Source organism: Globicephala melas, chromosome 1 (assembly GCF_963455315.2).
Source record: "Globicephala melas chromosome 1, mGloMel1.2, whole genome shotgun sequence".
In the NCBI taxonomy this organism is placed as follows: Eukaryota; Metazoa; Chordata; class Mammalia; order Artiodactyla; family Delphinidae; genus Globicephala; species Globicephala melas.
The window spans coordinates 83,329,127-83,341,163 of NC_083314.1; the positions used below are offsets into that span (position 1 = coordinate 83,329,127).

A 12,037-nucleotide genomic window follows, 5' to 3' on the forward strand; every position below is an offset into this window, starting at 1 on the left:
CCTGATAAAATTCCTTAGATGCTTTTTACCTTCAGGGGAATTTGATATACAACAACCCTTTAGTCCAATAAATGTTAAGTGCTCTACGGTTGCTGGGCTTTCTCAGCAGCTGTAAAGTGTTCCCAACTTTGGACTTTCCTTTTAGATGCCGCATTTGATCTAAAGTAGAAGAAGAGCTTTAGTTTGCCATGGACGCTATTTTAAAATTATTAAGCTCTCTCGAACTCTTCAGATAGTAAAATTGCAGAGACCGTGGAGAGTCTTTACAGAAAACTTTAATAATCAAGATGTTTTAAGCTCTGATGCTAGACAGAGCAGCAATATAGACATGGCTTTTGAGCAGCTGGAACTCTGGGATTAACTGTGTTACAGGAAAGGGGGAATATAAGTCTAAGTTCTTCGGAAAATTGGATTTTTTCCAAGACTACCCCAGCCGCCATTTTTATCGTTACTTTCTCATGAAGACAGACAGATGTGGCAATAAATATGACTCTAGAACGTAGTTGGTAGAGCAAACTAGAACACTGATAAATGACCATTCCACTGCCTCACTAAGATCGGTTCTAGAGGCCAAGAAGGGTCAGTATGACCCAAGCTAAAACTAAAAACCTACAGCGCACTGTGAAGACCAAACATGGGTACCTGAAATCCCTTTCACTTCCTCTGCATTATTTCACAGTGTTCCTGCACCTGAGTACATTCTATTCATATAAATATTTTGTCTATATTTGGACTTGAGTGGGGCAGTGGTGGTTTGGTGGGGGTAGGATGCCATGACTAAGATCATGGGACTTGGTAGTAGGCATATCTAGTTTGGTTTCTGACCTTTTCACTGGTGAATTGTGTGACCTTGAGCAAGTTTCTTAACCCCTTTCAACTTGTGTTTCCTGGTCTGAAAATGTTCTGGCCTCATAGAATTATAAGGACTAGACGAGGGAACCTGCATTAAGTCACTGACACAAACCTGGCATCAAATTGTCAGTAGTCAGCCTACATTGCTAAATACCTGCACCTGCACAGGCATGAAGGCTAGTGGGGAATAAAGGCAATTTTAAAGAATAAAGTGCTCATTAAGAAGAAAGTAGATTCTTGGGAATTGGAGGAGCTATGTGGGCTCTCGAAGGTATTATATTCAATAGGTAACTACCTTGATCTCTCTGTTCTCATGTCACGTTAGTGAATTCATGATGTGCTGACATTCAAAATAGATGAGTCATTCTCAATTCTGCCCATTTTAAAATCTAGATAACAGCTTTTGTCTGTTTAACAAGCCTCCAGTCCCTGGGTAAATCAAGTGTGATTGTTTAACATTCCCTTTAGCTGCGTAGATATGATTTAATAGGATACAGTGCCTTCTAATAAAGCAAACTAACCTCAGGTCTCTCCCCCAGGAGTCTTGAGGTCTGCATCCTGTAAGTCAGATCTGTTACCTAACAATAATTTTCAGACTTGTCATGAAGAGGCTGGGTAGCATAAACTGTTCTCTTTTGTGAGCTATATTCAGTGATTACTGTGTTTTTATTTCCTTCAACCTTCTAGATTGAGAACAAATAATATTTTAAAGCAAAGTTGTTTACTTCATTTTTTTTTTAAAGGGAAGGGTTAGGAAAGCTATGAGAAAGGAAAGAGAGAAGAGTCAGCGATAGATCCTCATTGCTCTCAGGGACTTGTTCGGAGGAGCACAAGTCAGGAAGGACAATGGAGGGAACGGAACTGAAATGAGCTGTTGCCTAGCCTTCCTAAGGAAAGACAGTGTCCTGTTCCACAGATAGCAATGGGTTAGGCATTTGGAGACCTGGGTTTTGGTCCTAAATTCTCCACTAGCTACCTGTGTCACTCTGAGCAAGCTATTTTCTCTTTCTGGGCTTCAGTTTGTTACTAAAATCTCATTTATTTTATGGAATAATGATGGCAGGAGATAATAGAGAGCTGTTAATTCTCTTTATCTGGTAGAATAAAAAATTGTAATGCCATTGTTGATCCTTCACATGTTGGAAGGGGAGGGGATTAGAATTGGCCTATGACATTTTGAAGCCCAAAAACCACTAATGAGGAGGAAGGACCCTTCCATTTCCATAATTCTAAGATAGTTATAGTCTATGCATAGTACTGACTACATGCTTGGAAAATGACTGAATAATTAGCCAGCATACCTCTACTACCAGTTTCCTTATGTATCCATGGTTCTGCTTCCTTGGATATAAGTAGGAGTGAAGTATGAAGAAAGAGTTTCTATTTTCATGAAATAGATTATGCTTTTCTTTCCCCCCTTCCCATTCCTTCTCACCCTTGCTGACTGATGCATAGACTCCCAGGGCCGCTAGCATACTGAAGTTATTATTACTATTATTTGCTCTTGGAGTGCCAACTTGGCAGGCTTATCGCAGAGAGGAAAGTACACCATGCCCAGACTCTCATCATGGAGAACGAGGTGGTAGAAGTGGGAATAAAGGTGATCCTACACTTAATGCTTTTCCTTGGAAGAAGCTGACGCCAATATGGCCTCATGGAATTAGCAGGAAATTTCCACTGCAGAGTCTTTGTCTTTTCTAAGGGAAAAAGACTGCTGAACCTTGATTTGTTTTTCTTTTTTCCAAACAGGAAACTAGATTTCAAAATGACACAGCCATGTTCTCCTCAGGTAATACAGTCTTATTTCTTGATGAGAATTGGCTACATGAACTACATAGGAAGTCTGAAACCACAGCCAGGGTTGTATAAGCAAATTCAATAGGATTTCTGAGCCACTCATTAGATCCTGAACTATTGAGCCAGTTTTGCTCTAACTTTCCAATCAAATTAGTGCAGAATTTTTTTTTATGTTGGCTTAAAATTTTTTTTTATCCTGATGGAATGCTTTTCAAGCAATATGGTAAAAAAAAATAAGAATAAGAGTGTTAATAAGGGAAGTCTCTTTGAGCCTTGGTCCTGTAAAATTATACTGAGAATATTCAGGTTTCATTTTCTTTGTAGGTTGTGCTATTTCTGTCTGCACTGTGCATGGTGAGGTATACCTCATTTATTAACTGCCTCTATGTTACTAGGCAAAATAGTGAGGGAAAATGATTAAAATGAATGGTGGCAAGCCAGTAATTACCCCCTTATATCCCATAGTCTTCAATAACTCAGACTATACACATCAGTATAAGGTTATGGAAAGAAAATCAGGGAAGAAAAATGCTTCCACAGCCTCTGTATTTTCCATGTTGCCTCATTATCATCAGACCAAGTTTGAGCATGACTGCTGTGGCATAGCTTTAGCTACGATGGAAGTTACTAATAGACCTTGTTCTGACTGGAAAGACATTCAAGACTTTTGTCTGTAATGCCTACAGTGAAAGCAAATGGGATTGGGGGAGTTGTTTGATTTGTATCCTCTAAGGCTTGTGATGGCTTTGGGACTGGTGATTTCTGTTTCCCGCATCCTCATTCATTCATTTACTCCCTCACTCCATGCATTCACTGAACAAATATTCATTGAGCATGAATAGCATGTCATATTCGGTTCTGTTTCATAAAATGGTATATCAAATAGACAGGGTTCCTAGTTGTAGTCTAGGGGGAGAGACACATAGTAAATATGTAAACAACAAAATAAATGTATAATTACCAACTGGGTTAAGAGTAAAGATGGAATTAAAGAGGGTGTAGTTAAAGAGAGTGGCAGAAATATCCTATTTTGGAGGGATGGGTCAAGGAAGATGCCTCTCAGGAGATAACATTTAGATTCAGACTTAGAATGAGGAGTCAGCTATATGAAGAGTACAGAAGAGAGCATTTCGGTCTGGAGGTAGAGTGCACGTGAGGAATCTGAGCAGGAAAAGAGCTTGGCACATGCCAGCACTGAGAGCAGCTCAGGTTGCCTGGAGCCTGGGGGCCAGAGTCGGGGGAGGGTGGGTGGGGATGGAGAGATAGGCAGGGGTCAGGGCATGCTGGCCCCGCAAGGCCAGGCAAGGAGTTTGGATTGAATTCTGAGCATAGTGGTAGGCACTGAAGGAATGACATCGTCCAACTATGGTGCGTTAACCAAGATCGCTTTGGTTGCTGAATGAAGAGATTGGACAGGGAAAAGAGTGGAAGAAGGGAGATCAGTTTGAAGAGTATTTAGAGTAGTTTAGTCAAAATACGACACTGACCTGGTCTAAGGTGACGAGGTGGAGATCGACCGCCATATTTGAGCCTAGTTGATAAATATAATTGAGGGGAGGGTTGAAAATTAACTATTCAAATGGGCCTCGCCTCCTCCTCCAGACGGCCTCTAGATGTACGGTGCATGGGCAGGGGTGGAGGCAGTGAGGTTTCTGAGCCCTCACTGTGGTTGCTTGTGGACCCCTGTGCTGTTCTCTGGGCCTCACTGGCCTCTGCTGGAGTGGGGTCAGGTCTGGGCTGGTCCTGGGATTCCTTGTGTTGATTTGTTTTACTGGCAGGAGACTGCTGACCTTGTGCTTTTGTGTTCTTGCCTCAGTTGGACCTCCTGGGCCTCCCTGAATGACTCAGCCTCACCTCAGTTCTCATCCAGGGCCTCTGTTTGACTCCTGTCTGGACTGTAGCACCTCTATGTCGGGGTCACCCTGCCTTCCCTGTCATGGCATGTGAGGACCTCTGAGTCCCTGACCCACTGCCGAAGGGCCATGGAAGGCTTGGGGATCCTAACTCAGGCCTCTTCCTACAGCACTTATACTGGTGCAGCCACCCCCATGTGTGTATGGAGGTGACCCTGCCCGTGTTCCTCTGAGTCTCCCCCACCACCCTTGGCTTTTGGTTTGAGTAGAAAGCTAAGGCACATGTAAGTCTAACTGATTGCTTCTCTTCTGTCTCTCTCCTCTCTTCTCATGTTCCAGTGGAGTGGAAGGGGAGGATTTTTACTTCTTTTTCTACCTGATGAGAATTCACCTTATGCAACATCCTTGTCTCCTGTAGGACAGCAAGCTGTCATTTGCATCCCTTTCTATACTGAGTCTACCAGGAGTTTCTTGATATGGAAACCATGGGACTATTAGAAACTAAGGATTATTGAGGTTGTGAATACATTGATTTATTCCTCCAAAATACTCTCATTGTTACCCTTGCTATTTGTAGATATAGCCTAAGTTGTCAGCACAAGCATTAACTGGGATCATAATTTGGTTTGGATAGCTAGAATTGCTCTCTTCTACCTATAAGGTATCTAAGTGTCTGCAGGGTAGTAAAGGCTTTTCATGATGTGGCCTCAGGCCAGCATCTCAGCTTTCTTTCTCACTGCTTCTCTTCCTGTACCCTGTGCTCTGGTCAAATTGGAATCTTCAGTGTTTCTCAAAAATGCTTCATTCCTTCCCACTTCAATTCTATGGCTTACATAGGACCTTTTTTCTGAAATGCTTCCCTTGTTCCTTTCTCCCCTTTTTGCAGTTTTCATGAAAATCCTATGCATCCTTCCCAGCTTGGCTCACGTGCTTCCACTAAAGTGAAACCCCAGAGCCTTTCAGCTCGGAGCAATTACTGCTTCCTCTAAGCTCTTGGGGCACTTTACCTTTATTTCAAACCTTATCACTTTCTGTTTTACATTGTAATTATTAATATGTATGTCTTCTTTTTTCTCCTCAATTATAAATTTCTTGGGGGGGATGATACACAGCCGTATACTGACTGTCTGCCACGCTGTCACCTGTGCTACCTGTCACATTGCTTTGCACACAAAAGGCACTTGATAATAAATGAATAACGAGTAGCACGATCACACTCTTCATAAAGCGGTCCAAATCCCACAATAAAAACTTTGAAACAAGTAGAGAGGTGTTGTGTTTCCTAACATTTGGTGTCATTTGTCTATTAAATCTCCATGCAGACTCCTTGGCCTGTGATACAGGGAGCTCTGGGGAACTGGTTTTCAACCATTTCTCCCAGGACCGTGAAATAGAAGGTCGTTATATTTACAGGGGTCTGTGCCCCCAAAACATAGCAGCACAATCATATATCAGAAACCCCTATCATAAAGGAGTCAGACAGGATAAGCCAACTTGAAGGAGAAAATAAAATATTATAACCCCAACTTGAAAAGAAAATATGGTGTGTGGTTTATTGCTGGGGATTATGGAGGAAGAAAGAACTGATTTTAAGTCAACAACAGAAAAGCAGTGACAATCTTTAAACTCAATACAATACTCACAGGGCAGACGCTAGACTTTAGAAAGCCAACGCTTCAGGCTCCTGCTCTGGTCTATGAAATAGATGTAAAATTGCTTTTGCTTCATTATGAGTACTACATTATTAGTGTGCCACTCTAGAGGCAAAGGACGTTTAGGGGGAAAAAAAAATTTGGTACTTTCAAGTCAGAGTCTGTCAGAATCTCACACTGCGTTTTAAAGACGTATTTAGAATGTGGCTTTAGGAAATTCCACTCTGACGAAGTGAGACAGAAGAGGGACTTGGAAAGATTTGCAACCCAAGAAACAACTTCAGCCATCCTAGTGATAAATTCTACAGTGATCAGAAATGGGAAGAGTGTCTTGAAAATGAGATCCCCTTCCTTTCAGAATTACCTTCTATTGAGAGTGACTTTCCTCCTTTCCTGAGCTCCTTAACCCCCACCTCTAAGTCTCTATCGCTTGAATGTAGCGAGTCATTAACATCAGGTTCAGACAGAAGGTATCCAAATGCCTTCCATGACAAAGGCTAAAGGCGGAAACACAAGAGCGCAGATGGAATTCGTTGGTCAGGCCATTCTAGTCTGGAGGCGAGAGGGTAATATATACGGTTGCAGAGTGGGAGGAGACTAAGATAGGATGCAATAGAGAGGGACTCTCGCACTGAGTGGAGGTCGAACCAGATGTCTACTAAGGACTCATCCAACCCAGGTCATACAACTGTTTGCACTGGATTTGCTTAGCCTTATGAAGCTGCTTCTTTGTTTCTTCTGATTGGCTTGTGGGACTTGGAGACTGGGTGAGTTGCACTGTGTCCTGCCCCATCCCGTCCCACATTTGTAGATTTTTCTTTGGATGCAACCTTGACAAAAGTCCAGCTACTTTTTTGTGTCTTTTACAAGACCATTTTAGGTCATCAAATGAACAACCCCTAGCGGCAAGAAAGGCACAACTTAAGTGAAATGGGAAACGCAGTCAACTATTTGGTTCTTTCAGGCTGAGGCATGTTGTCTGGTGACCTGATTGCACTGGTTGGATTGACTGAACCCATTCATTCGTTCTTCACTCACTTGCTCACTCATTCATTTACTCATTCATTCAACAAGCATGTTTCAACTGTCTCCTGTGTGTCAGGCACTATGGATCTGACCACTGTCCAATTTTCCATTTTGACACCTTTGCTTGTCTGGGCAAGTGATTTATCACCATTTTGGGGCAAGGATGGTGAGCAGAAGAGAGCTTACAGAGTCGCATACTGGGAAAACTTTGGTTTTTAGGGAGATGTGGGTCCGATGGGTCAGACGTCTGTGTGCCAGGACCAAGTCCTGTATCAACTTCAATCTAAATCTCACACTAAGAGGAAACGAAATAAAAACAACAGCTGTTGTTGACAGAGTGATTTTTACTAACGTTCTAGGAGCAACCAAAAAAGAAGTCAGTTAATATAAATACAATTCATGCTTTTTTTGTTTGTTTCCAGATCACCAGATTAAAAATCGACAGAAACCCTTTTGCTAAAGGATTCAGAGATTCTGGAAGAAACAGGTGAGCAAAGTGGGCAAGAGACTCACTGACCTTTCTTTTCTATATGACATTCTTTTCTCCAAGCCCCATTGGTGGCTTCTGGCTCTGGTTTTTTGGAGAACGTTTGCATGCTAGGCAACTGTGCTGCCGCAGGCAAAGAGAAATGAATCCAAGAATCAAAAAGCTGCCCCCCAAAGGTTGAACTCTCCAAATTCTTTGTTAACACACTGTAAATCATCAGATTGAATCCCTCATGGTGTTTTTCTCCCTGCATCGTACTTGGTAATTTAGTCACTTAAAACAAATTTGACAGTGATTTATTGTCATTAAAAGATTGCAACTTTTTCTGATAAGTGTCTATAGGTGGCTACAGCAACTATAGTAATATCTCCTTTATTTTTCATTATCAGGAAAAAGGAATTGTGGACAAATAAAATTTTTCAGAAAAGTATTCCCTGTAAGAGCTAAAACTTCGTTTAAAAATTGACCATTTTTCTCCTAGGAAATGTTTCCAAACTCTACTAGATGTTTTCTGCTTTAGTAAAGAGAGTTTATAGAACACTCTTTCTTGATGACCCAGCATCATCGTTATGATTAGGTTGTTATACTGTGGAACTCTTAGGAATTGGTGACGTTTGTAGGACTATTTGTGCCTGTTGTAAAGAGCCTTAGGGACTGTGGTATTTTTCTGGTTAACTCTGCTTCTGTCTAAATCCTTCCTGTCTCATTCTTCATATATAAAATTAAAATCTGTTATTCACAGAGAGTTAGGAGAGAGCTGAAATTGGCAGGGAAAGCAGATACATCGAAGATTATTCAATCAGAAAATTTCATTTTATATGAACTATACTGAAACAGCAAATATGACACATGTGTCCTGTAAGTGTGTAGACCTTGCAATAACTATTTACTTTAATGTTCAGACATTTTCCTAATTTGGGGGCCTTTTTTTTACATCTGAATGACACAGTTTGTCAGGATTTATCTTTGCTATTTTCTCTTCAAGAGTTTTCAGATAAACTATCTAATATTATATTTAGAATCACCTCGTGAACTGTGTAGCACATTATATTAGAACCTAGTTTATGCTAAAAATCAGATGTGTGTAGTGATCATTTTCTTTACAAAATGAATATGAAAGCACTTTTTATGAAACTTTTATCATATTTAAAATACACTTAGATTTCTTTAAAATTTTATTTTCCTCAGAATTTTTTAAGGTCACATCTATTGAGTAAAATTCACTTGAACTTCTGGTTTGAAGATGACAAAATTGAGTAATATTTTCTAGGTCAAGCAACTGGTTAGTTGTATAGCCTCAGGCATATGGACTCCAGGCTGAATGCTTTCCAGTTAATGACTCTTTGTTTAAAATAAGAGGCCTTTGTTTTCAAAATTTAGCCAATGAAGAAGCCAATACTTATTCCTTCCATTTCAGATAGACAGTGCTCTTCCTCCCAATTAGTTTCTATTCCATGTCCAGGTCACAAAACATGCCTGTGAGCCATTTCCTGTTGCCTCCTTTTCAGGGCTCTGCCTTCTGGGCTTATTGAGGAAATTGTTAGTGATAAGGAGCTCAAATAGAAGCTGGCCTTTCATAAAGAAGCCTCTAGGGTGTTTAAGATCTTTAGCTTGGGGTCCACGCATGCATTTCAGGAGTTCTGTGAGTTCCCAGATATCGAAAGGAAACGTGTGTGTGGATGAGCCGTGTGCATTTTTCTGGGGAGAGGTTTACAGCTTTCTTCAAATTTTCAAAAATGTCTATGACCAAAAGTTAAGAATTTCCACTCTAGACATCACCATCTGTCTCCAGAGACCAACCCTACTGACTTTAGTTATCCAACTACTTTCTTTTTCTTTCCTTCTGCATCTCCAGTGGCATTTAGTGTTTGTTTATTTTATTCTTGGCACTCCAAAGACTGCTTTCTTTTTGTCTCTTTTTTCTTTGCTTTGTCATCCCATTGGATTCCTTGTTTTTCAGAGGCATGACTTAGAACAGAAAATTGGAATAGAGTGGCTGTATTGACCAGCATTAGAGCTTGCGCTGGGAATTGGAGCCACGCTTTAATCTTGAGATTAAGACCTTGTGTCTTGAAGCATTTGTCTCTGGTTAGGAAATTGTGATGACAGCTCAGTTAAAGTCCCAAGGTTCTTCTGTCCTCTCACTGGGCTAGAAAGGACCTTGACACATCATTTGGCCCTGGCCTGTGTCTGCCTTAAGGCTGGTGAATATCTTACTGCTCAGGACAGACAGTTACTTGCCTGTCCTGCCTGGTGGGCTGCTCTTCTTTGTAAGAACTCCAGGAAAGCAAAACTATGCATCTTCATTAGCCCATGTCAGTGCCTTATTTATTTATTTCTGATCGCATGGAAATTCTTCATTATGTCCTATTAAATCTGCAGGCTGTTTTAAGTAATATCAGTAATTATAGAAGTTATTTGTGATTGAACACTTACTGTGTTCCAGACCTTTTACTTACATTCTTTCTGATCTTTAAAGCAACCTGTATTTTACAAATGAGGAAACAGGCTCCGAGAGTTTAAGCGGCTTTCCTAGTGTCACACAGTAAATTGAAGAAGGGATGAAAACCCAAGTCCATCTGATGTCAGAGTCTGTGCACTTTGTGCTTTATCATGCTAACAGTTTAAACTTGACTTATTTTATCTTCAACAGATACCGAGAATAGAGCTCTTTCTCTAACCCCCCTTCATCCACTTAAAGATCCTACTCAAGTAGCCAGAACCTTCTCTTTTCCACGTAAATCAACCTATATTCTCTCTGTGTGTAGACTCTTCCCCATGACTGTGTCATTTACTTCCTATATCCCAAAAAAGGGTTCCATAGTCAAGGACAGGAAGTCAGGCTGAACGTCCCTAGCAGGTGAAACTGTGATATGAGGAGACTGAAGTCACCTGTGTCATGAAGGGACAAGGATGAATTAGGGAAGGTAGAAGCCATTTCATCCTCCAGCACTCTGGGAAGCTAGACTAAAATCAACTTGTTGGGACAAGTATTGAAGCCCTTATATTTTCTCTTTAAAAAGCTCAAAATTACCTGATAATCACACTTTAACTCTCACTAGCTGCCTGAAGGATGAGGGCAAGAATTATTAATGCCATTTTGCAGATGCGAAAATTGATGGCTGAGGATATAGGGGATTATTTATAAATCTTTGGGAAGAGGTGGCCTGTGCCAAAACCAGAATCCAGTTAGTTCACCGCCTTCCCAGCAGTGCCCACCAGTGCCCCATCGCTGGCCCTGCTTGTGCTAACACAGTGCTTCTCATCAATCTGTGATTTTCCCCATGCATTTTAGACATCAAATGACTCGTACAGACGAGCATGGTTTGATGAGTTGCATAGAAATGTACCCCAAACATACGGATTACATTTCCTTGAAAAACACGTGAGCTTAAAAATTAGGGGGGAAAGTGCTTGGCCAATATTTTTTGGTTTTGTAGAACACAAAACATTTGTGGAATACTTTGGAGTTACAGAAATTGCCAAACCTCAAACCAAAACACGTTCAGGTTTGTCGATCTCAATCCATGCCAGTGCGATCCCGAGGCTCCAGAAGGGAGTGTGAGAGGAAAGCTGGGGAGGACACAGCCGCCCACTGCACTCTCTTGAAATGCCTCTCATGAGTCTCTCTCATCCTGCAAGCCTCTCACTGCAGGGCAATCAGAAGCTGGCTGGGTTCACAACAGTGCCCTCTGAGTGTGGAGAAGAACTTGAGGCAGCTGTGGCCAGGACACTTAGTCCCCATTCTTATTTGAATGAAAAGAGATATCCATGAGAAGTATTCCTGGCTTCTAGCCCCATCACTTTCTCCTTCCCCTCAGTGGGAACCAAGGTGACTGATGTGACTGCTGAGTCTGGAACTCTTTAGGACCCGCTTGTCTGCAGAAAGTGTACCATCTGGGCTCTTCCCACTGTGTGGTAAGCCCAGCAGAGGAGGCCTGCAGCTCTGGGAAGTCAGCTTATTTCAGGGAGTTCTAGCTCACTCCTTCAGCCTTCACACCTATGTTATAGTCTCCAGACACTTTTTATCAATAATAAAACTGGTATTTTGGTCTCTACTACATCAGTCTCCTAGGTCTTTCTTGGAAATTTATTCTGAGTTCAAATGAGGACAAGGGATGATATCCATTGGGCCATGCAGAACCCCAACAGGAGTCCTAGTGAGTTCACTGTGTCAGCTCTGTGATATCACCGTCATCGGAGCCCATGATAGTTCCTCCTGATTCTTTAAGAAATGTCATTCTCACGCTGCAGTGTGAGAAGGTCACCACCCTTCAGCCTTTACTTACGGAGCTGCTACTTTTCATTCCCATGTAATTGTGTCCCTCATTAGAAGTCTCCACCAAAGTGTGTGTGTGTGTGTGTGTGTG

General features: G+C 41.5%; 1 protein-coding gene across 1 annotated transcript in view; it reads left to right on the forward strand.

Annotated features, from left to right (window-relative positions):
• Positions 1–12,037, forward strand: part of TBX15 (T-box transcription factor 15) — a 98,484-nt gene that overhangs the window by 67,009 nt on the left and 19,438 nt on the right. Inside the window, exon 6 of the mRNA XM_030869213.2 lies at positions 7,603–7,667. Within this exon, the coding sequence (XP_030725073.1) occupies positions 7,603–7,667 (65 nt within the window). The remainder of the gene's footprint in view (positions 1–7,602; positions 7,668–12,037) is intronic.